This window comes from Chiroxiphia lanceolata, chromosome 5 (assembly GCF_009829145.1).
Source record: "Chiroxiphia lanceolata isolate bChiLan1 chromosome 5, bChiLan1.pri, whole genome shotgun sequence".
NCBI lineage: Eukaryota > Metazoa > Chordata > Aves > Passeriformes > Pipridae > Chiroxiphia > Chiroxiphia lanceolata.
The window spans coordinates 244296-269946 of record NC_045641.1 but is presented as its reverse complement, the minus strand read 5'-3'; the positions used below and the strand labels follow the sequence as shown (position 1 = coordinate 269946).

The 25651-nt window shown below is 63.0% G+C and overlaps 1 protein-coding gene across 1 annotated transcript in view; it reads left to right on the top strand.

The window, feature by feature from the left end:
* The window catches only part of SND1 (staphylococcal nuclease and tudor domain containing 1), a 63724-nt gene that overhangs the window by 1881 nt on the left and 36192 nt on the right, over positions 1-25651 (top strand). The window contains 9 exon segments of the mRNA XM_032687718.1: positions 2105-2254; positions 3674-3794; positions 6374-6452; positions 7578-7738; positions 7889-7980; positions 9245-9403; positions 9766-9872; positions 10090-10180; positions 17433-17546. Coding sequence (XP_032543609.1) covers positions 2105-2254; positions 3674-3794; positions 6374-6452; positions 7578-7738; positions 7889-7980; positions 9245-9403; positions 9766-9872; positions 10090-10180; positions 17433-17546 — 1074 coding nt within the window.

Genomic DNA, 25651 nt, shown 5'->3' with positions numbered 1-25651 from the left:
GCTGGTGAGGAGGAGCGTGACTGGGGCTGGCAGAGGGGACAGTGACACCTGGGTGGGTGACCTGTCCTGACCCCGTCACTGCCCAATCCCTGGAGCAGCTCCCCAGCCGGGATCTGGACGGGCAGTGTGTGGGTGACTGACGGGCAGTGTGGGTGCTCCCTGGGCAGGACGGGGACACGGGGACATGAGACTCTGATGTCAGGTGTCCGTGTCCCCCCAAAGCACTGCATGGGCTGTGGGACTCCCTGGGTGCTCCCTGGGCAGGATGGGGACACGGGGACACGAGGCTCTGATGTCAGGTGTCCGTGTCCCCCCAAAGCACTGCATGGGCTGTGGGACTCCCTGGGTGCTCCCTGGGCAGGATGGGGACACGGGGACACGAGGCTCTGATGTCAGGTGTCCGTGTCCCCCCAAAGCACTGCATGGGCTGTGGGACTCCCTGGGTGCTCCCTGGGCAGGATGGGGACACAGGGACACGAGGCTCTGATGTCAGGTGTCCGTGTCCCCCCAAAGCACTGCATGGGCTGTGGGACACGGGATCCCATCCCGGGATCCAGGGTTTGTGTCGGTAATTGAACCAAGGAACTGCAGCATCCCCTGGCCTCCCCATGCCCTATAAATTAAAGATTAAGGTTAATTACAGCCATGAAACCTCTAAGTCCTTAAGTACGGAGCGCTGAGCCTGTGATGGGATCACTCTGGGTGCGGCTTGGGATTCACTTCCAGCTCGATTCCCGATGGCTCTTGCAGCATCCTGGGCTCTGCTGGAGTCTGGGCACGTGGGAGATGATGGGGGGCAGCAAGTGTGGTGTGTGGGGCACCCAGACCCTCGGGGTGGGCGCGGTGGGGCTCGTTCTGGAGGGATTCTGCGCGAGCTGGTGTCCCTGGCACAGGGCCGGGCTGGCTCCGGTGACAGGGACAGAGCCCTAGGATTTGGGATGCACCACGAGCATCTGTGGGGATCTGGGGTGGCAGCAGGCCAGGGCACACACTGAAACCCAACCCAGGGGTTGGATCTGGCAGCATCAATCCCGCATGCCGGGAGCCAGCGCCGATCCCAGCGGGAACAGGGAGATCCCGGCACACTCGGGCTGCCTGGCTGGGAGCCTGACTGGGAACCTGGCTGGGAACCTGGCTGTGCCACTGCTGGCCTGGGGTCTGTGTGGGGATGGAGAACGTGAGGAAACCTGGAAGGTGGGATGGCCCAGCTGGGCTCATCTGGCAGGGCAGCACCGGGAGTGAAATCCTGATTTTCCAAGTTCTCGAGAGCACCCTGTGTGTGGTTGTACTGCAAAGGAGGGAATGGGATGTTTGACAGTTCCTGCTGTGAATCTTTCAAAAATCATGGAATAGTTTGGATGGGGAGGGACCTTAAAGGTCAATTCATTCCACCCCTCTGCCATGGGCAGGGACACCTCCCACCTCCAAGCCCCGTCCAGCCTGGCCTGGGACACTTCCAGGGATCCAGGGGCAGCCACAGCTTCTCTGGGCAACCTGGGCCAGGGCCTCCCCACCCTCCCACCCAGCAATTCCTTCCCAACATCCCATCTCTCCCTGCCCTCTGGCACTGGGAAGCCATTCCCTGTGTCCTGTCCCTCCATCCCTTGTCCCCAGTCCCTCTCCAGCTCTCCTGGAGCCCCTTTAGGCCCTGGGAGGGACTCTCAGCTCTCCCTGGAGCCTTCTCTTCTCCAGGGGAACCCCCCCAGCTCTCCCAGCCTGGCTCCAGAGCAGAGGGGCTCCAGCCCTGGCAGCAGCTCCGGGGCCTCCTCTGGACTCTCTCCAGCAGCTCCATGTCCTTATCCTGGGGCCCCCAGAGCTGGAGGCAGCTCTGCAGGGGGGGTCTCACCTGAGAGGGGCAGAATCCCTCCTCTCCTGCTGGGGATGAGCCCAGGACATGGCCCTTGGCTCCATCCTGCATCTCCAAGCAGGAAACCTGAGACAGCTCTGACTCTCCAGGCCGTGGGGCACTGTGGAGTTCCCGGGGTGGATCCCTGGAGTTCTGTCTGTCCGTGCAGCATCACCTCTCCGTGTGCTCGGCCCCGGCCCCCTCCGGCTGCCCCTGCCGGGTCTGGGGGCCCCCCCTGACCCCTCCTTGTCCCCACAGGTGCTGTCGGGCTGTGCCATCATCGTGCGGGGGCAGCCCCGGGGGGGACCCCCCCCCGAGCGCCAGATCAACCTCAGCAACATCCGCGCTGGGAACCTGGCCCGGCGCGGGGCCCCCGGGCAGCCCGACGCCAAGGACACCCCGGACGAGGTGGGTGCTGCCCCTGGGGCTGCCCCGGGGCTCAGCTGGGGGGCTCCGGGCTGCTGCAGACCCCCCTCAGCTGCACTGCCCCTGCCCCTGCCCAAACTGCTGCCACCGGGCACGGGCAGGTCCCTCTGGCCTGGGGACACGGGGGGGACGGGGTGAAACAGCCCTTCATCAGCCTTTCAAACGATCCTTTCCCTGCTCCAGCCCCCCAGGGTGGATTTTGGGGTGAATTTCTTCTTCCTCACCACTCTGTGGTCACACACGTGCCCAGGATGGGACGAGGGGGGCACGAAGGGGTTGGCTGGGGGCTCGAGGGGGTTGGTTTGGGGCACGGGGTTTGATTTGGGGATGTTGGTTTGGGGTATTGGGAGGTTGATTTGGGACGTGGCAAGTTGGTTTGGGACACAAAGGGATTGGTTTGGTACCTGAGAGGGGTGGTTTGGGGCATAAGGGGTGTTTGGGACGCTGGTGGGTTGGTTTGGGGCACAAAGGGGTTGGTTTGGTACCTGAGGGGGCTGGTTTGGGGCGTAAGGGGTGTTTGGGACACCGGTGGGTTGGTTTGGGACACAGGGTGTTACTTTGGGACCGGGGGGGTGCTGGTTTGGGACAGGAAGGGGGTGCAGCAGGACCGGGAGCAGCAGGTTTGTGCCAGAGGGACCCCGGCCCCGGCCCCCCACCCCACCGGCCCCGGCCCCCCTCCTGCCAGCCCGGGGGTGGTGCAGAGCGCTGGCAGCTAATTGCTCTCCCTGGGGAGTTTTGTCTTCCAAACAGCCTTTAAATGTCACTCTTTTCAAAAATTACGCCTGTCAGCTTCGCTAATTGTTTATGAGCACGTCATGTTCCCTCCCCCGGCCCGCGCTCCCGCCCACCCGCTGCTGGAGCGGGGCTGAGCTCCCGGGGCTCGGAGCCTTCCCGGGGCTGGGCACGGGGGGCCGGCAGAGCCCCGATCCCCCGGCACAGCCCCCCTGGCACAGCCCCACTGCCCCGGCAGAGCCCCCCTCCCCTGGCACAGCCCCACTGCCCCGGCAGAGCCCCCCTCCCCTGGCACAGCCCCGCTGCCCCGGCAGAGCCCCCCTCCCCTGGCACAGCCCCGCTGCCCCAGCAGACACGTCCCGCCCTGCTCCTTCCCCAGGGCTCCCGCACAGCCCCCGGGGTGTCCGTGGCAGCCAGGGCGGCTCCAACCCCGCTCCCGCTGCCCCAGGAGCTCTTCCAGGCTCAGCTCGGTTTTTGGGGAGCAGGAGCCCAGCTGGAAATGCCCCTGTGACCCCTCTGGGGGAGTGGGGGTGTTTCTCCCGAGGGGTCGGTTCCTCGTGGGCCGCAGACGGGCTCTGGCACAGCCCTGGAGCACACGTGGAGCAGAGCGGGAGCCCCCGGGGGGGCTCTGGGTTCCCCTCCTGCTCACGGGCACTGCTTCCCCTGCAGCCCTGGGGCTTCCCGGCCCGGGAGTTCCTGCGGAAGAAGCTCATCGGGAAGGAGGTTTGCTTCACCGTGGAGTACAAGACCCCGCAGGGCCGGGAGTATGGGATGGTGTACCTGGGGAAAGGTGAGCTGGGGGGGCTGAGGGGAGGGTGAGGGCAGTATGGGATGGTGTACCTGGGGAAAGGTGAGCTGGGGGGGCTGAGGGGAGGGTGAGGGCAGTATGGGATGGTGTACCTGGGGAAAGGTGAGCTGGGGGGGCTGAGGGGAGGGTGAGGGCAGTATGGGATGGTGTACCTGGGGAAAGGTGAGCTGGGGGGAGGGTGAGGGGAGTATGGGATGGTGTACCTGGGGAAAGGTGAACTGGGGGGCTGGGGGAGGGTGAGGGGAGGACTGGGGGGTGCAGCCGGGGTGTAGGTTGGGATGCACTGCCAGCAGAGGGATGCATTCCCACTTTTCCGTCGCTTTTCCATGGACACCCACCTTTTGGAGGGGAGTGAGGTCCAGCCCTGCTCCCTCTGCCCCAGGAGCTTTCCTGGGCTCAGATGAGGGGGTTCTTTAGCATGAACCCAGCTGGAAAACCTCCTGTGACTTCTTCAAGGGGGACGGAGCGGGACAGTGGAGGTGTTGGGATGCACTGTTGGCAGCAGAAGGATGTATTCCCACTTTTCCATGGCCCCCAGCTCTGGGAGGGGAGCGGTGCCCGGTGCTGGCCCTGGTGCAGAACTGGAGCATGGCCATGCTCTCCGGAGCTCCAGGCACATGGGCATCGGGTGAATTCCCACAGGTTTCCCTTTTCCATCCTTTTTGTTGTTATAAATCCCTTGCTTGTCTGTGGCTGAGATTCCCAAGAAGAAGCAGCTCCCCTGGATGCGTTTTGGGGCTCCCACTCCCTGTGGTTGCCCCTCAGCCATCGCTTGAGTTGGTGGGAGAGAGGCTTGGAGGTGACCCCATCCTGCTGCCAGCTCTGCTCCTGCTCAGAATTCCCTCAGGACTGCAGAAGGGGGATGAGATTTTGGCATGGGTGGGTTCCTGGGAAGCGGATGCTCACCAGGACCCAGCTGGTCCTCCCAGTTCCTGGGGCAGGAAATGCCCCAAGTGACCCATGTGCCTCAGTGGGATATTTGGGATACAGCCAGGGCTCAGACACAGCTCCTGTCCCATGGGGGGCCCAGGGGGTCTCTAGTTGTGGATGGGGAAGGAGGGGAGGACCAGGAGCGGGCAAAGGGCTGGGAAGGAGCTGGGGGGCTGCTGAATTTTGGGACAGTGTCCCCAGAGCCCTGGGACAGACTGGTTCCCTTGGCCCCACATCCCTGTGGGCTCTGCTGCTGTCCAGGGATGGGCTGGAGAGGGTGAGCAGGTGCTGTGAGGCATCCTGGTCTCCAGGTATGCTCCCTGTGGCACTCGGGGCCTTTCCTGGCATGGCTGTGGCACTTGGGAGCCCTTCCCACAGTGGGTGCAGGAGGTTGGCTCTCCTGGCTGGATTGTGCTCGTGGCCACATCCAGGGCTTTTCCTGAGGCAGCAGCACTGCTGGAGCAGTGGGGTTTTCCTGGAGGCCCAGGAAGGAAGGAGATGGCCCGTGAGGGGCAGAGGCTCCCTCTGGGTCCAGGCAGGATGAGGATCACCAGCCATCAGCTCTGTGGGCATCACTGCTGGCTCCTGGATCTGCCCCGCAGAGGGTCAGTGGGTGTGCCTGTGGCCTCACAGCCCCCTGGGAGGCTGGAGCTTGTTCCTTGGAGGATTTAGGGCTCAATGGGATGTGGCTAGGGTGGGCAATAGCCTGCTTGGACCCCCTTTCCACCAGTACCTGACTGCTGTGAGGGCATTCCAGAGCTGGATTCCCGTTGCCGCTACATCCAGCTCACTCCAGGCAGCATCTCCTGGGTCCCCCTGGGGTCCCACTCCAACACAGGAACATGAGACCCCCTTGGTCCCCAGGCTGTGGAAAGGGGAAGGGGACCCTGTGAGCTGCCAGGTCCCCTGAGACCACAAATACCTGGATATCAAAGTTATCTCCATGCTCAAGGAATGCTTGGACAAGGCTCTTGGGGACATGGTGGGATCCTGGGGTGTCCTGTGCAGGACTCGTGATCCTGGTGGGTCCTTTCCAGCTCAGGACATTCTGTGATTCATTCCTGAGCTTCCAGCTTGCTGGGGGTCTGGGAAACCCTTTGGGATGGGGATCCCCCACTGCAGAGGCAGGGATTGGAATCACAGTCATTTAGGTTGGAAGAGACCTCCAGGATGGAGACCAGCTTTTGATTTTGGAGAACTGCTGCTCTCCACTTCCCCCCAGAGCAACCCTTCAACCTGGGCAGGCCCTGGAGACAGTCTGGGGCGAAAAAAAGCTGAAGAGGTTTTGCTGTTGGCTCTGTGGTGCTGCCTCATCCCTGTGCAGCCTCTCCGGCTGCCGGGGCCTCCCCATCCCTGTTCCAGCCCAGCCTGGCAGGCGAGGAGGGGGAAATGAGGCAGAAAATGTTTCCTGATGAAATTTGTCAGGGTTTAAATGCTATAAATGTGGGAACACTGTGACAGTTTCCCTGGCAGCTGTGTGGCAGCTGCGTGAGGCTCCAGCTGGGGATTGCTCCAGCAGCTTCCTACCTGGGATCACCTTGGGAATGCCTGCCAGGACTGAGGTCCGTGTCCCTCTGGGCTGCCCTGTGTGCCAGTGGCTGCTCTCCCTGAGTGCTCTGCTCTCTCCACAGACACGAGTGGTGAGAACATCGCCGAGTCCCTGGTGGCCGAAGGACTCGCCTCCCGTCGGGAAGGGATCCGGGCCAACAAGTATGTGTGGGGCTCCCACCCCGAGGTTCTCCCACCCCGAGGTTCTCCCACCCCGAGGTTCTCCCACCCCGAGGTTCTCCAGGCACGGAGCCCTTGGGTCCCTCGGCTTTGGCCTGGCACCAGGCCCTGCTGCCCAGCTCCCTGTGGTGCCCGGGTTCCACGGGCATTCCCAGGGTCACAGTGTCCCATTGGGGTTGGCGTGTGAAGGGACTGGGCAGGAGGACCCGGCTGGCTCCTTTCCTGGGATGCCAAAGTGCCAGAGCTGTGTCCCGGGGCTGCGGAGCAGGGAATCTTCTGGAGCTCTTGGTCTCTGTACAGTCACACCTGGTGTGGAGTTGAGGGGCTTTAATTCCTGCTGCAGAGGTGGTGGTGACATTCCTGCCCCTTGTCCTGCGCCTGGGATCCCATTCCAGAGGTGTGGGTCAGTTCCAGGGCAGGGCCAGCCTCGTTTGTAGGATCAGGGAACCCCAGGATGGTTTGGGTTGAAGGGACCTTAAAGCTCATCCAGTGCCACCCCTGCCATGGGCAGGGACACCTTCCACCAGCCCAGGTTGCTCCAAGTTCCATCCAGCCTGACCTTGGACACTTCCAGGGATCCAGGGGCAGCCACAGCTTCTCTGGGCAACCTGTTAAATATCCCTGAATTTGTTGTGAGAGCACGTGGCAGGGCTGGTGTCAACACTGGGAGGGGACAGTTGCCGCTTTGGTGGCCCCTTGGTGGCCCTTCAGTGGCCACCTGTGTGTGCAGGACTGGGCTGGTCCGTGGGCTGGCACAGCACGTGCCCGGGTGTGCCGTCCCTCCTCTCCTGAACCTGCCCTGCCCTGCTGGGGGTCGGGAATGCTGCTGCTTTTCCATCGTGGCGCTCAAAGGCAGCCTCTGGAAGGTTCCCATGGGCTCGGTCTCCTCAGTGTGGGGGAGATGGTGCTCCTGGTCCCTGTTCCCACACGGATGGTGCCGGAGGATCCCGGTGTGATTCCCGGTGTGATTCCCGGCGTGATTCCCGACGTGTCACTGCTCACCTGGGCAGTGGGGCTGGGAGCGATCACGGCATGGAAGCACCCGGGAGATGGATGTTCCCGGGATAGACCCCGTAGGAGCCTCACTCCGTGTCCCTGTGCCCTCAGCCCCGAGCAGAGCCGGCTGGCAGAGCTGGAGGAGCAGGCCAAGAGCGCCAAGAAGGGGATGTGGAGCGAGGGCACGGGGTCCCACACCGTGCGGGACCTCAAGTACACCATCGAGAACCCCCGGCACTTCGTGGACTCCCTGCACCAGAAGCCAGTCAATGGTAGGGTGGCACCGGAGAGGAGGGCGCGGGGGCACCGTGTCCTCCACCCTCTGCTGCCCGTGGTGTCGGGACCAGCTGCCCATGCCTGGAGCTGTTCCCACAGCCCCGGGCTCCGGGCACGGCGGGACTGACGCGTGCCTTGCCCCGCAGCCATCATCGAGCACGTGCGGGACGGCAGCGTGGTGAGGGCCCTGCTGCTGCCAGACTACTACCTGGTCACCGTCATGCTCTCGGGCATCAAGGTGAGCCCTGGCAGGGCCCTGCTGCCCACCCTGCAGCACGTTCTCTCTGCAATTGTTCCGTGTCCTGGCAGGAGGGCAGGGGCTGCTCGGGTCCCTGTGGCTGCCCAGCTCACGGGGCTGGAGCAGGGATGGAGGGAGGGACGTCCTTGTCACCTGCAGTACCGGGCTGGGTGCAGCCCTGGGTGTCACCATGGGGGTGGGGACAGTTTGGGTAGGGTGGGGACTGGCTCTGTGCTGCCAGGCTGGGCAGAGCCCGAGCTCTGGGCTGTTGGGGACCCTGGTTGTGATTATGCTGGGAGTTCATGGAATCACGGAATGGGTTGGGTGGGAAGAGACCTTAAAGCCCATCCAGTGCCACCCCCTGCTGTGGGCAGGGACACCTTCCACTAGACCTGCTCCAAGCCTTGTCCAGCCTGCCCTTGGACACTTCCAGGGATCCAGGGGCAGCCACAGCTTCTCTGGGAAACCTGGGCCAGGGCCTCCCCACCCTCCCAGCCAGCAATTCCTTCCCAATATCCCATCCATCCCTGCCCTCTGGCACTGGGAAGCCATTCCCTGTGTCCTGTCCCTCCACTCCTTGTCCCCAGTCCCTCTCCAGCTCTCCTGGAGCCCCTTTAGGTCCTGCCAGGGGCTCTCAGCTCTCCCTGGAGCCTTCTCTTCTCCAGGGGAACCCCCCCAGCTCTCCCAGCCTGGCTCCAGAGCAGAGGGGCTCCAACCCTGGGAGCATCCCCGTGGCCTCCTCTGGACTCTCTCCAGCAGCTCCACGTCCTTATCCTGGCACCCCAGAGCTGGAGCTGGTCCCTGTATCCCAGTTTACTCCCAGCCGTGTTTACTGGGACAGTTGCAGGGCTGTGTCAGTGGAACACAGCTCGAAGCATCGGGACACAGACCCTGATCACAGCCCCCAAACTACACCCTGAGCACGGGGCAGAGTGCAGTGCCCTCCCCAGGGAGGTTTCCCGTCCCCTTCCTGAGGTTTTAGTGGCCATCCCATGCCCCAACTGTCCCCCTGTGCCCTGACTGTCCCCTGTACCCTGCCTGTCCCCCCCGTGCCCTGCCTGTGCCTCGCCTATCCCCCGTGCCCTGCCTGTCCCCCCCGTGCCCTGCCTGTCCCCCCCGTGCCCTGCCTGTCCCCCCCGTGCCCTGCCTGTCCCCCCCGTGCCCTGACTGTCCCCCTCGTGCCCTGACTGTCCCCCTCGTGCCCTGACTGTCCCCCCCATGCCCTGACTGTCCCCCCATGCCCTGACTGTCCCCTATGCCACAGTGCCCCACGTTCAAGCGCGAGGCCGACGCTCCTGAGGTCCCGGAGCCGTTTGCAGCTGAGGCCAAGTTCTTCACGGAGTCCCGGCTGCTGCAGAGGGATGTGCAGATTGTCCTGGAGAGCTGCCACAACCAGAACATCCTGGGCACCATCCTGCACCCGGCAAGTGGGGCTGGGGGGCCAGGCAGGGGCAGGGTCCTGGCAGCTGTCAGGCATTGCTGCTGGAGACGCTAAAGGGGGTTGCTTCTGGTGCTCCCCGTGGGGGAACTGGGGGTCGTGGGCTCTTTCCTGGTGGATGTGGGAGACTCTGGTCCATCTGAGGAGAGCTGAGGCCTGTGGGTGTCACTGGGGTGCTCTCCACTACAACTGGGAGCTGTGGTCAGACCTCGCAGGGGCTTTGGGGACCGGTGATGTGGAAGGGGCTGCACAGGAGGCTGCACGAGCTCCCCCCTCGCAGCGGGGCAGGGACGGGGGTGGGTGTCTAACGCCACATTCCTGGTGCTGACCCTGTGCCTCCTCCCCAGAACGGGAACATCACGGAGCTGCTGCTGAAGGAGGGCTTTGCCCGCTGCGTGGACTGGTCCATCGCCGTGTACACCCGCGGGGCCGACAAGCTGCGCGCGGCCGAGAGGTGGGGCTGGGCTGGGGGCTGGGCTGGGCAACTCCCACCTGCTCCCAGGGGGCCTTCCCAGCCTCGGGGGGGTCACCCGGTGCTCCCCAGGGTGGGATTGATGTGATCTCCCCTTGTGAGTCCTCTCCAGCTCCGCTGCCCCGGCCTGGGATTTGCTGGGGAATGTCAGCCCCTGTCCCTGCAGGACCCCCATGTCCCACTGTCCCCTCCCCTGCAGGTTCGCCAAAGAGCGCAAACTGAGGATCTGGAGGGACTACGTGGCCCCCACAGCAAACCTGGATCAGAAGGACAAGCAGTTTGTGGCCAAGGTGAGCAGCAGGAAGAGGCGGGTGGGGCTGGGAAGGGACAGTCCGGGATTGGGGGTGGAGGGCGGGTGCCCAGCTCCTGATCTGGCCTCTCCATGGGCTTGGACAAACCCCAGAGGGTTTGTGGTGCACGACCAGCCAGGTGCACACCGGGATCTCCGGCAGGCCTGGGGTGGGAGGAGGTGAAAGGAGAAGGGAAGGAGCCGCAGGGGGAAGGGGCTGTGGGTCAGAGGGATGGGCTGGTGGTGCCCTGGCACCTCACTCTGGCCCTCGGGGTCACAGGGATGCTCTTGCCCTGCACAGTGTCACAGCACAGCCCACTCCCAGGGGATGGTTGCTCCATGGATTGATTCCCACTGCTCTCAGGGGGATGGTTGCCCTGGGAGTGGATTCCCACTGCTCCTGAGGGGACTGTTGTCCCATGGGTTGGAGATGCTGCTGAGCCCCACTCCCGGGGGCTGCTGGTGTGGTGCTGGGGGGGTCTGTGGGGAGCTGAGGTGTTCCCTGCCTGTGTTCCTGGCACGTGGATGCCGTGATATTCCTGCCCCGTTGTGGTTGGGAGGGCACAGCCGATGTGGGAGGTGGATGAAGCTGCGTGGGGGTGATCCCAGGTGGGATGGAGGAGCGTCTCACCTGGGCTGTGGGGGCTGCGGGGCCCGGGCAGGATGCAGGGAACAGCCCCACTAGATGGTGCTGCCGGATCACCCAGCGCAGCAGCCGCGGGCTCCCTTCGGCTGGAATTTCCATGGGAATGTGCAGCAACCGCATTTCTTGGAAAGTCAGCGTTGTCCCTGCGCAGGTTCGGATCCTGCCTCCTGGGGGGCTCCTGAATGGGATCCTGCCTCCTGGGGGGCTCCTGAGTGCCTGAGATTGAACGGGGCAGCAGCAGCAGAGCTCTGGAGCTGCCGAGCAGGACAAACCCAGGAGCTCTTGCAGCTGCTCTGGTCTCATCCGTGTGGAGCACCAGGCTGATCCTGATCCGTGTGGCACTGTGGGCTCGTGTCCCCTGGGATGAGGCTGGGGAGGTGCTGGCTCACGTGTTAACTGGGATGGCTCAGATGTGGCTGGGCAGGAGCAGAGCTCCCCAAAATCTTCCCACCAGCTTCCCCAGGCAGGGCAGGGTTTGCTCACCCGGCCCGAGGGCGCAGGGACACGGCCGGAATGCCAACCCCTGAGGGTCTCTGGGAGCCCGTCCCTAGGGACAGGGACCTGCTTGGTCCCTCCCAGGGGGCTGCGATGGCGGTGCCAGAGGAGGCCCGGGTGGGTGTCCCGTGGGCACGGGGACGGCCGTGTGCCAGAAGCGCCATCCCACCGCTGGCAGCGGCTGCCGCCGGAGCCGCGCCAGGAGCCGCACGGGGCTGTTAGTCACGCTCTGCTCAGCTGGTGGAGGGGGCGGCTGGATGCTCCTGGCATTTCCCAGATGCCTGTTGTTTTCTTGGATGGCTCCTGCGGGCTGGGGTGGCTGCGGAGGGAGGGTCCCACCCTGAGACCCCCGGCAAGGGGGTGTCTGGGGTGGGTTTGGAGCTCGGCAGCATGTCCAACCCTTTGGAGGAACGTCCCCCTCGGAGCAGTGGGAATCCACTCCCGGGGCAGCCCTCCCCCTGGGAGTGGTGGGAATCAATCCACAGGGTGACCTTTGCCCTGGGAGTGGTGGGAATCCAACCCTGGTACCATGGAGCAGAGGGAACCCCGACGTGCAGGGGGGACCCCGCTGTGGGTCCCAGAGCGAAGCAGGCAGGATTCCCCCCCAGTTCCGGGCACAGCCCCTCGCTCTGCCGGGCTGCCCCTGGTCTGGAGCTGTTCTGGTTCTGCTCCAGCGGGGTTTGGCTGCCCTGGCTCGGCAGTGGGAGCCCCCCGGCACAGCGAACACCGCGTCCTGCTTTTCGGGGAGGAGACAAGGCATTTCTCCGCCTTTCTGTTCAAACCTGCTCTGTGCAGGCCTGTGCCAATCAGGGGGCCGGGGGCCGGCACCGCAGCCCCCCCCCCCCGGGCGTGCTGTTTGCAGTGTCAGTTTTGGGTCGGGTGTTTGTTTTTCCCTTCCCCGGAATTTTAAGTGACGGGGAAAATCAGGACAAATGCCCACACGCCTCCGAGGGCCAGAGCTGAACTCGCAGCCGGGCATGTGCCCGGCTTCCCCCAGGGGCTCCCTGAGCTCCCGTCTGCCCTCCCCGTGCCCGTGGAGGGGTCTGAGCCCCCGGGGACGGGCAGGGAGCGGGTGGGCAGGAATCACTCCGGTGCCGAAGCCGCCTCCGTGGAGCACGACGGTGCTCGTTTGCAGCGGCAGAGCTGACGTAGGAGCTGCTGGAGGGGGTTGGTGAGGGGAGGAGGAGGAGGAGGAGGAGGAAGATCCCAACCTGTCTTTGCACCGCTGATCAACCGCGGCGAATCGGCTCCGGCTAATTTTGGCTCCCGCTGCCGTCGGCTGCCGGCGCTGGGAGCGCAGGGGTGGGCTCGGGGAGAAATTAAGGCTTGGCCTCGATTGTGGATTTGGTGCCTGTGAGTGGCAAGGAGAAAAGCAGAGGCATAAAAATGTTGAGGAGGCTGGAGGCTTTCTCCCAAAATCCCTACGTCAGCTTGTCTTGGAGCACGCGGGGATTTGGGACAGCGCTGCGGAGAGTGGAATACATTAGGCTGAGAGCCAGGCTCTGCCAGGGCTGGTTAGAACACGGCTTTGTGCCGGGGCTCGGGGGGGTTGCGTCATCCCATTCCCTGCTGCGGGGCAGGATCGGCCCCCTCGGGGTCCGGGGGGGCTCCCTGGGCAGCCCCTCGGCCGCATCCGGGCTCTGCATCCCGTCCTGCCACGCGCCGGCTCCGGCGGGTCGGGATGAGCTGTGCCCGTGTCCTCTCAGCTTTATTTTGATTCCCTTTGCTTGGAGCCTTGGTCGTGGCCAAATCATGGTGGAGCTCGGTGGGATCTGCCAGGGCCGAGCCCGGGGGCTGTTCCTGAGCTGAGCTGAGCTCCCGACCTGCCAAAACCCCTCAGGAGGCAGGGAGGGGGGGGACAGCACTCGCCCCTCTCCTGGAGCTGGGCACCAGCTCCCAAAGTGCCACTGTCCCTGTTGTCCACAGTCAGGGTGTGGGAGGTTACCCCCAGCTTTGGGGATGCTCCCTGTGCATCCTGGAGAGGGTACTCCCCCAGGAGAGAGGTGCTGTTCTGGGAGCAGGAGCCCTGGGGAGTTGGGGGCAGCTGGGACATGAGCACGGGGGTCCCTGTCCCCCTCAGCTCCCAGGGGAGCTGTGCACAGAACTTCCAGGGAATCCCTAAATGTGGGCTCTGCCTCCACTGAGTCCAGGGTCTCACTGTGGATGCCCAGCACCCCAGTGTCCCACCCCAGCACCCCAGTGTCCCACCCCAGCACCCCAGTGTCCCACCCCAGCACCCCAATGTCCCACCCCAGCACCCCAATGTTGCTGAATCGCAGCCAAGTCACTCGTCTGTGTCTGTCTGTCCATCTCTGTTCCTGTGGAATGGGATTGGCATTTGGAATCATCTGCACCTTTAGGGCACACCCAGGGTTTGTGGGTGCCTGGTCCTGCTGCCAGACCCCCGGTGGGGTGGGATTCCCAGTCCTCACTGTCCATGGTGCTGTGGAGGAAGAGCTGCTTCCCTTTTCCTCCTCTCCTTCCCTTTCCTCCAGAGCTGGATCAGCCGGTGCTCCAGAGCCATTCCTGGCTCCTTGTCTGTGCCAACCTCTGCCTTGGGCACTCCACACTGGTGGGGTTTTGTGTCCTGGCACTGGTATCAGCCCTCCTGCCCTCTGTGCTCCTCAGTAGTGGGGCTGAGCAAAGCCCTGGGGTGGAAAATTGGAAACTGTTGGGATCAACTCTTGCAGTAAGGAAAAAAAGGTCTTCCATGATAAAAATGGACAAGGCACTGCTGTGACATTCTTTCCGTGGGGAGCAGTGATGGGATGAGGGGGTCCAGTCTGGCTGGGGTTTGGCAGTGGGGGCCAGAGCCCCCTGCCCTCAGGAGCATCCCCTGGTCTCCCCTCCCTGCTCCTGGTGTGGGTGAGGGCCGTGTCCCACGGGGTTGGGAAGCAGTGCCGGAACGTGCCGGCTCTGCAAGAAACAGCTGCAGAGGTTTAAAACAATAATCCCTCCAATCCCTTTATCAAAGGGCCTCTCGGAGGCAGGTGAAGCCACAATAAATATTGGATAAAGGAAGCTGGATGCAGTGGGCTGGGGAAGTGCTGGAAGACGAATGGCCCCCGGCGTGGGGCTGAGTTGCCCGTTCTGCGGCCGCTGGCACCGTGTCACCCCCTGCCCACCGTGTCCCCAGGGAGGGGTGACAGGGCACGTCCTGCCAGTTCTGTGGCCATTGGCACTGTGTCACCCCCTGCCCGCAGTGTCACCAGGGAGAGGTGACAGGGCACCTCTTGCCCTCCCTGTGGTGCCTGCCTAGAGGAAGGGAGCAGGTGCCCAAGGAGGGTGGGGACACCTGGGGGTCTCTCTTAGCTGTTGCCAACCTACTCTGTCCTGCCTGGGACTGGCATCCCTTGGGAGCTCCAGCTCCAGTTGCCATATCCTGCTGCACCCCTTGTCCTGCTGCACCCCTTGTCCTGCTGCACCCCGTGTCCTGCTGCACTCCGTGTCCTGCTGCACCCCGTGTCCTGCTGCACCCCTTGTCCTGCTGCACCCCTTGTCCTGCTGCACCCCTTGTCCTGCTGCACCCCTTGTCCTGCTGCACCCCTTGTCCTGCTGCATCCCTTTACTGCTGCACCCCTTGTCCTGCTGCATCCCTTTCCTGCTGCACCCCTTGTCCTGCTGCACCCCTTGTCCTGCTGCATCCCTTTCCTGCTGCACCCCTTGTCCTGCTGCATCCCTTTCCTGCTGCACCCCTTGTCCTGCTGCACCCCTTGTCCTGCTGCACCCCTTGTCCTGCTGCATCCCTTTCCTGCTGCACCCCTTGTCCTGCTGCACCCCTTGTCCTGCTGCACCCCTTGTCCTGCTGCATCCCTTGTCCTGCTGCATCCCTTGTCCTGCTGCACCCCATATCCTGCTGCACCCCTTGTCCTGCTGCATCCCTTTCCTGCTGCACCCCATATCCTGCTGCACCCCATATCCTGCTGCACCCCATATCCTGCTGCACCCCTTGTCCTGCTGCATCCCTTTCCTGCTGCACCCCTTGTCCTGCTGCACCCCTTGTCCTGCTGCACCCCTTGTCCTGCTGCATCCCTTGTCCTGCTGCATCCCTTGTCCTGCTGCATCCCTTGTCCTGCTGCACCCCTTGTCCTGCTGCACCCCTTGTCCTGCTGCATCCCTTGTCCTGCTGCATCCCTTTCCTGCTGCACCCCTTGTCCTGCTGCACCCCATATCCTACTGCATCCCTTGTCCTGCTGCATCCCTTTCCTGCTGCATCCCTTGTCCTGCTGAACCCCTTTGTCCTGCTGCACCCCTTTGTCCTGCTGCACCCCTTTGTCCTGCTGCACCCCGTGTCCTGCTGCACCCTTGTCCTGCAGAGCCCCGTTGCAGCCGGGTCATCCCTGCGCAGGGTCCTGTGAGTTCATCCTGCCGGGGAGGGACCGCCGGGGGCCGGAGGGGCTCAGGCAGTGTTCCCACTGCTGTTCCTGCAGGGATGCCGGGCCGGACCGGGGCCGGAGTGGCTCAGGCAGTGTTCCCGCTGCTGTTCCCTCACGGATGCCAGGCCGGGCCGGGGCCGGAGGGGCTCAGGCAGTGTTCCTGCTGCTGTTCCCACAGGGATGCCGGGCCGGGCCGGGACCGCGGTGCTGGGAGCTGCCGCCTCCTGCCAGGGCACAAAGGGGCTGTGAGCGGGGCCGGGGGCTGTGTAATGGAGCGCGGGCTGTGCCCCCGCGCCCGGCCCGCAGCGGCCCCGGCTGTGACGCCTCAGCTGCACATCTTGCTTTTCCCAAGTCTTGTGTGAGGGAAGGGAGAGAGGCCGGGTCCCTCCTCGCGCCGGCAGCGCTGGGGATGCCCTGGAGCATGAGATTTGATTACTCCACTTGGCAGGAAAACGGCTTTGGGCTCCTTCTGCCGAGGAAAAATGAAGGATCTGGGTGCCGGGAGAGGCCGAGGCCGTGGCAGGGCCGTCCCCGGGGGGTTTGCTGTGCCCTGGTGATCCGCAGTGTCTGCTCGAATCTGAATTCCTTTAGTCCTGTTTTCCCTCTGGCAAAGCACGTTTGGAGGGGCTGATGTGCTCGTTGGGGCAAAAAGTGCTGCGTGTGAAGCAAGTGTGTGCCCTCCTCCCTCCGCTTCCCCCCATTCCAGGGGGATGTGTGGGGCTGGGATTGCGTGGATAAGCGACAGCAGGAGCCTTTTGCCCTGGCGTGACTGGAGGGAGTCGGGTTGTGCTGGGACTGGGCAGGGGAAAGGACTGTGTCCTGCCAGTGGGAATATCCGGGTGCTTTGTCCTGCTGTGCTGGCTCCACTCAGCCAGGCTGGAGAGCAGAGGATAATGGAAACTGGGAATATTAAAGCAGTGTTTAATATTCCCAGTGAACCCCACTGCCTTCCTCCTGCTTGCCTCAGCCTCCTCTGCTCTGGAGCCAGGCTGTGAGTGTCCAGCCTGGAGAGAAGGCTCCAGGGAGACCTAAGAGCCCCTTCCAGTGCCTAATTCCTGGCTGGGAGGGTGGGGAGGCCCTGGCCCAGGTTGCCCAGAGAAGCTGTGGCTGCCCCTGGATCCCTGGGAGTGTCCAAGGCCAGGTTGGCCGGGGCTTGGAGCAACCTGGGCTAGTGGAAGGTGTTCCTGCCCATGGCAGATGGTGGAATTAGGTGAGGTTTTAAGGTTCCTTCCCACCCAAACCATTCTAGGATTCCATGGTTTTATGACTATAATGAATTTGCTCCCTGACTGTTTGGGGACCTGGCAGCCAGGCCATGGGTGGCAGAGTCCCCCTCAGGGGCTGTGCTCCCTCCCTCCTCCGCGTGTGTTGTCCATTGTCTGGTATGGAGCCAATGGTGCTTCTGGAATGAAACCCTGGGGACCGAGTCCTGGCAGGGGACACACACAGCTGGTGCCGTGCTGGTGTGACACGGTGTCACCACGCAGGGACCTGGCAGGGCTCTGGGCACTGCTGAGCTCCCGGGCCAGGAGAGCAGTGCCATGGGAGTGCCAGTGAGCCACGTTCCCTGCAGTGACCCCCCACCACCCAGGACGGGGTTGGAGCCACTCACTCTGTGCCGGGGGTCGAGCCGGGGTGGGTCAGGTGCCAGAGCCGGTGCCAGGGCGGTGCCTGGCTCTGGATGTGCCCGGTGTGCTGCGGTCCTGGCGCTCACCACAGCCCCTCTCCATCCCCAGGTGATGCAGGTGCTGAACGCTGATGCCATCGTGGTGAAGCTCAACTCCGGGGACCACAAAACCATCCACCTGTCCAGCATCAGACCCCCGCGGCTGGAGGGGGACAGCGCGCAGGTGACACGAGTGGGGAGGGGGCTGTGGGGAAGGGGCTGTGGGGAGGGGGCTGTGGGGAGGGGGCTGTGGGGAGAGGGCTGTGGGGAGGGGACCATGGGGAGAGGGCTGTGCCCACCCCCAGTGCCGTAGCGATCACCGACATCCGTGACCGTGATCTGTCCTCTGGCTCGAGGGGGCTGACTGGCAGTGACCTGCAGCGTGAGGATCTGATGGATTCTTTGTGGGCACTGAAGTGTTTGGAAAAGGCTGCATTGTTCCTGCACAGTTTGGTCTCTGCTGGGCTTGGTTTGAGCCTCTCTCAAGCCGGCGCTGTTGGATCCAGAGCCACGCGCTCGGCAGCGACATGAAAGGGCCGGGATAAGCTCGGCTTGGGCACGTACAGTCCCCTTGACCCTGCTCAGAGCTGTGCTGTGCCAGGAGCTGGGACAAGGGTTTGATCCCTGTGCCACACGCTGAGTCCCCTTCACAGCTCCTGTGCTGTGCTGGGAGCTGGGATGTGGCTCTGATCCCTGTGCCACATGCTGAGTCTCCTTGAGTGTGCCAGGAGCTGGGATGGGGGTTTGTTCCCTGTGTCACACACTGAGTCCCCTGAACCCACTCAGAGCTCCTGTGCTGTGCCAGGAGCTGGGATGTGGCTGTGATCCCTGTGTCACACACTGAGTCCCCTGAACCCGCTCAGAGCTCCGGGGCTGTGCCAGGAGCTGGGATGTGGCTGTGATCCCTGTGTCACACACTGAGTCCCCTGAACCCACTCAGAGCTCCGGGGCTGTGCCAGGAGCTGGGATGTGGCTGTGATCCCTGTGTCACACACTGAGTCCCCTGAACCTGCTCAGAGCTCCGGGGCTGTGCCAGGAGCTGGGATGTGGCTGTGATCCCTGTGTACCTTTCTGGAGCCACCGGTACCTGTGGGCAGTGGTGTGGGCAGTGCTGTGGGCACAGGAACTGGGCACTGCCTGGTGACAGCTGATCTGGGTCCATCTGGGGGCTCTCTGAGGGCAGGATTTCTCTCCGTGGTGCCGCCTTCCCTCTGTTATTCCTTCCCCCCAGTGGTTGATGCACTCAGGGCTGTGGGACCCATCTGAGCACCCACCTTGTTCCTGGCACAACCCTCCTCCTTCTCCAGCACCTCTGGAGATGCCGAGGAGGCTCCTGCCCACATGCACAAGGGGGCTTGTGCCAGGATTGTGCCAAACCCGCCTTTTCTGGGGCTGTTTCCCATCCCAGATGGCACTGCCGGCCTGGGGCTGGCCCGACCCTGCCGGTGGGTGATGGCACCGTGGCCGCAGCTCCCGGGGTGGCCCCGGCGTGCTGTGGGAACAGGGATTTGGAAATTCCTCCCTCCAAGGATGCCACCTTGCTTCGTCCAGGCTGAATCAGTGATAACTTCCCAGATGAGCCTCTTCCCGCCGTTCCTCTGGCGTCAGTACCGTGGGGATGGAGCTGCCACGAGCCAGGCAGCACGTGGGCACGGGGGGGGCCGCGTGGGGGGTCCTGGGGGGGACCTGCTCCCCCCGGCACTGCTGGGAGGAGCGGGATCTCTTTGCGGAGCGGTCGCGGTCTCCAAGGAGACTGCGGAGAGGAGCTGCCCCCCGCCGCGCTGCCGCTGGAGCCGCGGCAAAAACCCTCCCAGCAAAAACCCTCTGAGCAAAAACCCTCGCAGCAAAAACCCTCCCAGCAAAAACCCTCTGAGCGTGGCACCGGCACCATGGCCCCAGCACGGGGAAAGGGGCTTCTCCTCCTGCTGGGAACTACCGGGGCACCCCAACCGTGGGATCTGCCCTGCCGAGGCCAGGGCCCCACTGCGGATCCCCAGCACCACGGTGTCACATTCCAGCACCCCAGTGTCACATCCCAGCACCACGGTGTCACATCCCAGCACCCCAGTGTCACATCCCAGCACCATGGTGTCACATCCCAGCACCCCAATGTCACATCCCAGTGCCGTGATGTCACATCCCAGCACCACAGTGTCACATCCCAGCACCATGATGTCATGTCCCAGCACCCCAGTGTCACATCCCAGCACTGGAATGTCATGTCCCAGCACCGTGATGTCACATCCCAGCACCCCAATGTCACATCCCAGCACCTCGATGTTGCTGGATTGCAACCAAGTCTCTGGTCTGTGCAGGTCCATCTCTGTTCCTATGGAATGGGATTGGCATTTGGAATCATCTGTACCTTTAGGGCGCACCCAGGGTTTGTGGGTGCCTGGTCCTGCTGCCAGACTCCCAGTGGGGTGGGATTCCCAGTCCTCACTGTCCATGGTGCTGTGGAGGAAGAGCTGCTTCCCTTTTCCTCCTCTCCTTCCCTTTCCTCCAGAGCTGGAGCAGCCGGTGCTCCGGAGCCATTCCTGGCTCCTTGTCTGTGCCAGCCTCTGCCTTGGGCACTCCACACTGGTGGGGTTTTGTGTCCTGGCACTGGTACCAGCCCTCCTGCCCTCTTTGGTCTCCCCAAGGCTGCAGGAGCGAGTTGGGCCCCCCGGCCTGGGGGTGCCCCCATTACACCCTCTTTATTTCCCTCTGGGTTTTATCCGTCTGTAGATCCCTTGTATTTTCATCCCTGGCTCTGCTTATGTGGTTATTAATTACCCCGAGTGCAATTAGTGATGCTTTTACCCCTCCTCTTTCACATCAGTGGTTGAAAAGTTTATATATTATATATAAAATTCCTAATAGACAATATATAAAATTCTGAAGAGGCAACATATAAGGTATACATTTAGGGTTGATTCCAGGCTCTTCTGGAAGGTTTCACCCACCAATCCCACCCCTGTGTCCTGGCAGCTCCACAGCCCCTTGCCGGGCCCCGCTCTGCCGCCGTCACATTCCCACAGTCTCCGGCAGCAGCACCTGGATATCACAGCTCCATCCCGACCTGCCGAGCGATAATTGATCCCACGGCACCTGATGGAGGAGATGGGAAGTGACAGACTGAAAACTGAGTGTAGTGAAATCCTCCAACCTTTCATCTCTCACCTTCATCTCCCGGCGCGAGATGAATCCCGGGAGTGGGAACCGGCACCGCGAACGTCCCCAGCGCTCGGCTCTGCTGGGGAGCGTCACGGGTCGGGGTGGAGACACATCTCCTGCTGCTCCGGGGGCAGGGCTGCTGCTGTGGTGTGTGGGAATGGCTGTAGTGCCTTGCTGGGATGGCTGGAACCCCTCGCCGGGATGGTTGGAACCCTTCGCTGGGATGGCTGGAACCCTCTCACTGGGATGGCTGGAACCCCTCATTTGGATAGTTGGAACCCCTCGCTGGGATGGGTGGAACCCCTTGATGGGATGGCTGGAACCCCTTGATGGGATGGCTGGAACCCTTCGCTGGAATGCCTGGAACCCCTTGAGGGGATGGCTGGAACCCCTCATTTGGATGGTTGGAACCCCTCGATGGGATGGTTGGAACCCTTCGCTGGGATGGCTGGAACCCCTTGATGGGATGGCTGGGGACCCTTGCCAGGCTGTCACCCACATCTGGAGCTGGGACCATGGGGTGTTCCAGTTTTTGGGATGATCCAGGCAGCTCCAGGCACAGGGAAGCCCTTCCATGGCTGCGGGTGGTGCCCATCACTCGGGCATCATGCACTGCTCAGCCCTGAAACCCCATGGTGGGATCTGGGGTCCGTTTCTGTAACGGATCCAGTCCCGCTGAAGCAGTTTGCCAGCATTGGATCCATCCAAAGGTGGAACTGAGCCGTGTCTGGCAGTGCTGTGGGATGGGAGGAAGAGCCCAACCCCTGGGAGGGCTGAGGCGATGGGCTCTGACCTGTTGGATCCACCTTGGAGCTTTCCTGGGTGTCGGTGTCACCGCCCTTCCCAGAGTTCGGGATATTTCCACCTCCTTTTTGAGTCACAGGCTCCCTCCCTGGGCAGCCACATTCCAGGCTCCGGCAGCCGCCCCGGCTATATTTGCTGGATTGATGCAATTGCAGCACAGATCTGCTCCAATCCCCCAATTTATCTAAATTGATATCTTAATTGGTAATTCTCTTGGAGAGGGGGAGTCAAACACATGGATACTGATTAAAAGGGAAAAAATAGGGAAAAAAAGCAGCCTGCTGGTGGTGGGTGGCACTTTTGAAGGCTGGAAGTGGGGCAGTGTCCCCCGGCCGGAGCAGGGACACTGTGGCTGCTGGGGGACATGGGAGGGGGCTTGGCAGTGCTGGGAGCTGGAGAGAGGAGGTGGAAATGGGATTGGGAGTGGAGATATCCGTGCTCCTTTCCCGGTGGTGCCGCTGCTCCGGGACTCACCGGTCCCGGCTCCCGCCTGCACCGTGGAGATAAGGTTGGCATTGGCGGTGTGGGATTTCTTCAAGGATAGTGGGAATGGCCCTGGGACACCTTCCAGACGTGCTTTCCGAGAACACGAAGCTGAGGCCGTCTGGTTTTCCCTGTTTCTCTTGGATGGTGGCTCTTTCCTGTCCCCCTGCCCCACACCAGCTGGTGATGGGCACTGGGGAGGGGTCACGGGTACCTTTGGGTGCCTCTGGCCCCCTCCAGGTGGGACATGGGGTGGGGGGACCCCGGGGCTGTGCCTGCTCTGAGCCTCGTGTCGGCCGGGAGCGCGTTGGGCACGGCGGGAGCTCACGGCAGAGCTGGCACGAGCTGGCACCACACGGGGCAGGGAAAAGCTGCAGGCACAGGGAAGCTGGAAATGGCTTCAAAAGAGGGAGAACAGATGGATTTGGGCTTGGATATTTTTTTTTTCCAGCTCTCATATGAGCTGGCATGCGGGTTCCTGAGCTTTCTGATCCGATTCCAAAGGCAGGGAGCTGCTGGCTGGCGCTGGGCTGGGAGCAGGTGAGGGATCCTCCAGGCCCCGGACAGCAGGAGCAGCACGAGGGTCCCTCACAGCCAGGGATTGGTCAGGCAGGGATGGTGTCCCAGAGCCAGCATCCCGGCTGGAATGCGGGTCCCACGGCACAGGGGGTGCCACGTGCCCTCGGTGTCAGGGGGTGATGCCGGGCAGGATGCCCGTGGCCGTGTCCGTCTGTCGGTGCCGGGGCAGCTCCGGGGCTGGTGCTCCTCTCGTGGTGAGCGACTGCTCCCCGAGGGGCCGCAGTTTAAACCCTGACGGGGATTTTCATGTGCCTGGAATGGATTTTCGTGTGCCTGGAATGTCGTGGCCGATCTGGAAGCCGATCTGTTCCGGCAGCAGGGGATGGACGGTGGCTCCTCATCCCGCTGCGCTCCGGGGGATTTCAGGAAGAGCCGTATTTTACCCAGACCCCATCAAACACTGGTACTTTCTCTGCTCCTTTCCCTGTCACTCGCTGACTGCTGGGATATTTATATGGCACTGAAAGTGCTTGGTACAAAGGACCTGCCTGGCACAGTGCCAGCCTCATCCGGCACTGCCGGAGCTGCCAGGGCTGCACGGCAGGAAGGGCAGGGAATGACCTCGAGGTCAAGGGCAGCCTGGCCCCTCGAGCTGCCGGTTTGGAGGCTGTTCGAGTTGGATTTATAACCCTGTGTGAGAACTGGGAATCGAGCTGGTCAGGAAAGATCCCCTCCCACCCATTTTTAGCAATCCCAGCTACTTCATCCCTGGAAATGAGCTGCTGCTTCTTCCCTCTCCGTGCCAGCCCAGGGTGCCGATGGCAGAGCCCGGGGCGCCGTGGGTGCCTCGTCCCGCGCGGTGGGTGCCGTGTGAGGCTCGACAGATGGTTTGCAGGTGTCGGCCGGGAGCTTTCCGCAGCCAGCTGGGTTTTGGGAAGAGGGCGGCTGCACGGCTTGGCAGCAGTTGGATGGGAGCTGTGAACGCCGAGCGGCTCCTCCGGTCCCTGCAGAGGCTCTTCTGGCACCTCGGGAGCGCGGGCGCTGCCACAGCCCCTGCCAGGGGAGCTGGCACTGCATCCCCGGGGCGGGTGGGAATTCAGAGGGGGGTGCTGGGAGAAGGAGCGTTATCCAGGCAGGGAAGAGCTCGGTTTGCTCTGCAAAGCCCCCCGGAGTGGTTTGGGCACCGGCACAAATCCCGGGGTTATGGTGCAGATGCTGTGACTGCCCCACCCCTGGAAGTGTTCAAGGACAGGTTGGAGCAGTCTGGGCTAGTGGAAGGTGTCCCTGTTCAGGTGGAACTGGATGATCCTTAAGGTCCTTCCCCACCCAAACCATTCCAAGGAAATGAACCTTGGAGAAGCCGGGGGATCCCCCAGCTCAGCCCAGCTCCCCCTGGATCTCCACCCTGTCACAGTCCCCATGGGCACAATGAGGACAGTCCCTGCTGCAGCAGCAGGTTGTTCCCAGCCGGTCGGGATCCCCGTGCCAGGGTTGAATCCGAGGCCACGCAGCCGGGATGAGCCGTGCCCGGCGATGCAGCGCTCGGATCACCGGCGGGGTCCGCGCGGAGCCGCTCGTGTCTCCCTGTTTGTTGAGCAGGGTTTGTACTACACAAATTGCTCCTCACTCAGCGAGCATGAAAGATTAACGAGGAACAATCCCATGAACTCATCAGTGCCTGCTCTCCGCTAAATTACAGCTACAAGGATCATGGCAGCTCATCCATGGATTGTGTAACGGAACTGATTGCGGCGTGGCCGGCGCGCGGAACTCGGAGCGCTCGGGCACGGCCCTGATGGATCCGAGGTATTGGCAGAGCAGAGGGGCAGCCGAGGAGAGCGGGAGCGGGGGCACCGGAGTTCCCGGCTCAATATTTAATAGGGGCTGCAGTCGCTGCCAGGGAGGAGACGTGTGCAGTCAGCATGTTCCTGCAGCCTGGATTCTGCCCTCCGGGCAGCATGTGCTGCGCCTGGAAAAGTGATTCGCTTGCATCTCCGGCTGCCGTTCCGCGCTGCCTTCTCCCAGAGTCATCCCACCATGGAAAAGCAGCCGGTTGGCGTTTAATCCACGAGCGTGGATTGCGGCAGTGCAGCTCCCGGCGGTGCAGGGTGTTAAATCCTGGGGTGGGGGGGGGTTTAGGGGGTCTGGGGTGATCCAGACCGTTGGTAAAACAGCTCTGCTTTATCTCCGGAGCGTGTCCCTGCCCCGGCTGCGAGCAAACGTGCAACCGCGCGGCACAGCCGGGGCCTGGCTCCCGGGGGATCGGTCGGGGCCAGGTACAAGGCCTGATCCGGGTTGGATTAATTTGTGAGCTGGCACAGTTGGGTTCCTGTATGGATTACAGCTGCTGGCATCCCAGGAAATTGCTCACGGCTCAGAGAGCAGAAGCTCAGCAGCGAAAAAAGGCCAGAGCCCAGCCCGGAGCGGTGGAGCAGCCGCGGCAGCGCGGAGGAGCAGAAGCCAGGCTGGTGATGGACCAGCCCGGAGCCGGTGTGGGGAGCTGGGCAGGACCTTGCCAGCAATTACCGAGCAGCTTTTGCACGAGGCAGCAGCTCCGTGGCCATGGGGATGTCACGAGGCCCCCGGGGCCACGTCGCCCCGAGGAAGCCCCGCTCAGCCCATCTGCTCCTCGCAGAGCCGGCTCTGCCGTGGAAGGAGCCGTCCCCGGAGATCAGGCTGCGCTAAAGTGCTTCCCCAACAACTTCCAGCTAAGTGTTGTAATTGCTCTGACCCAGCAAAAGCGCCTGGTGTTCTGACACTGGTGCTCGGAGGAAGATCCAGGCACCTGCCAGCTCGCATTCCAGAGGACGACTGTGGAACCAGGGAGCTCCAGTGTGCTCTGGGAGCCGCTCCAGAGGTTTGATCCGTGCCTGCAGCCCGAGGCAGTGGAGCGGGAAGGGGCAGCCCTGGCCCCGGCTCTGGCTGCCGCGGATGTTTCTCGCTCGGCTGGGTGAGCGTGAAAACGCTGATGGGAGGATGGAGCTCTGACCTTCTGATCTCCTCGGGAGCTGCTGCGAATCCTCGGCTGATGGGAAAATTGCACAAAATTAGAGGGGAGCCTCAATCCTGCCCCGGTGCTGAGCTCTGCCGTGAACTCTGCCCAGCTCACACGGCTCCCTCGTGCCCCAGGGAACTGAGCCCCTGATTTCAGGGGTGTAATGAACCTCTGCAAAGGCTTCATTTGCTTTTCTCTGAGGCTTCTCCATCTGGGAGAGGAGCCAGAGCCAGCCCTGCCCGCAGTGCTCTGCTCGGGAGTGGAGTTCAGTGCCCAGCATGGCCTGGGCATCGCTTGGCATCGCCCCAGACCCTGCCTGGTGACCAGTGGGA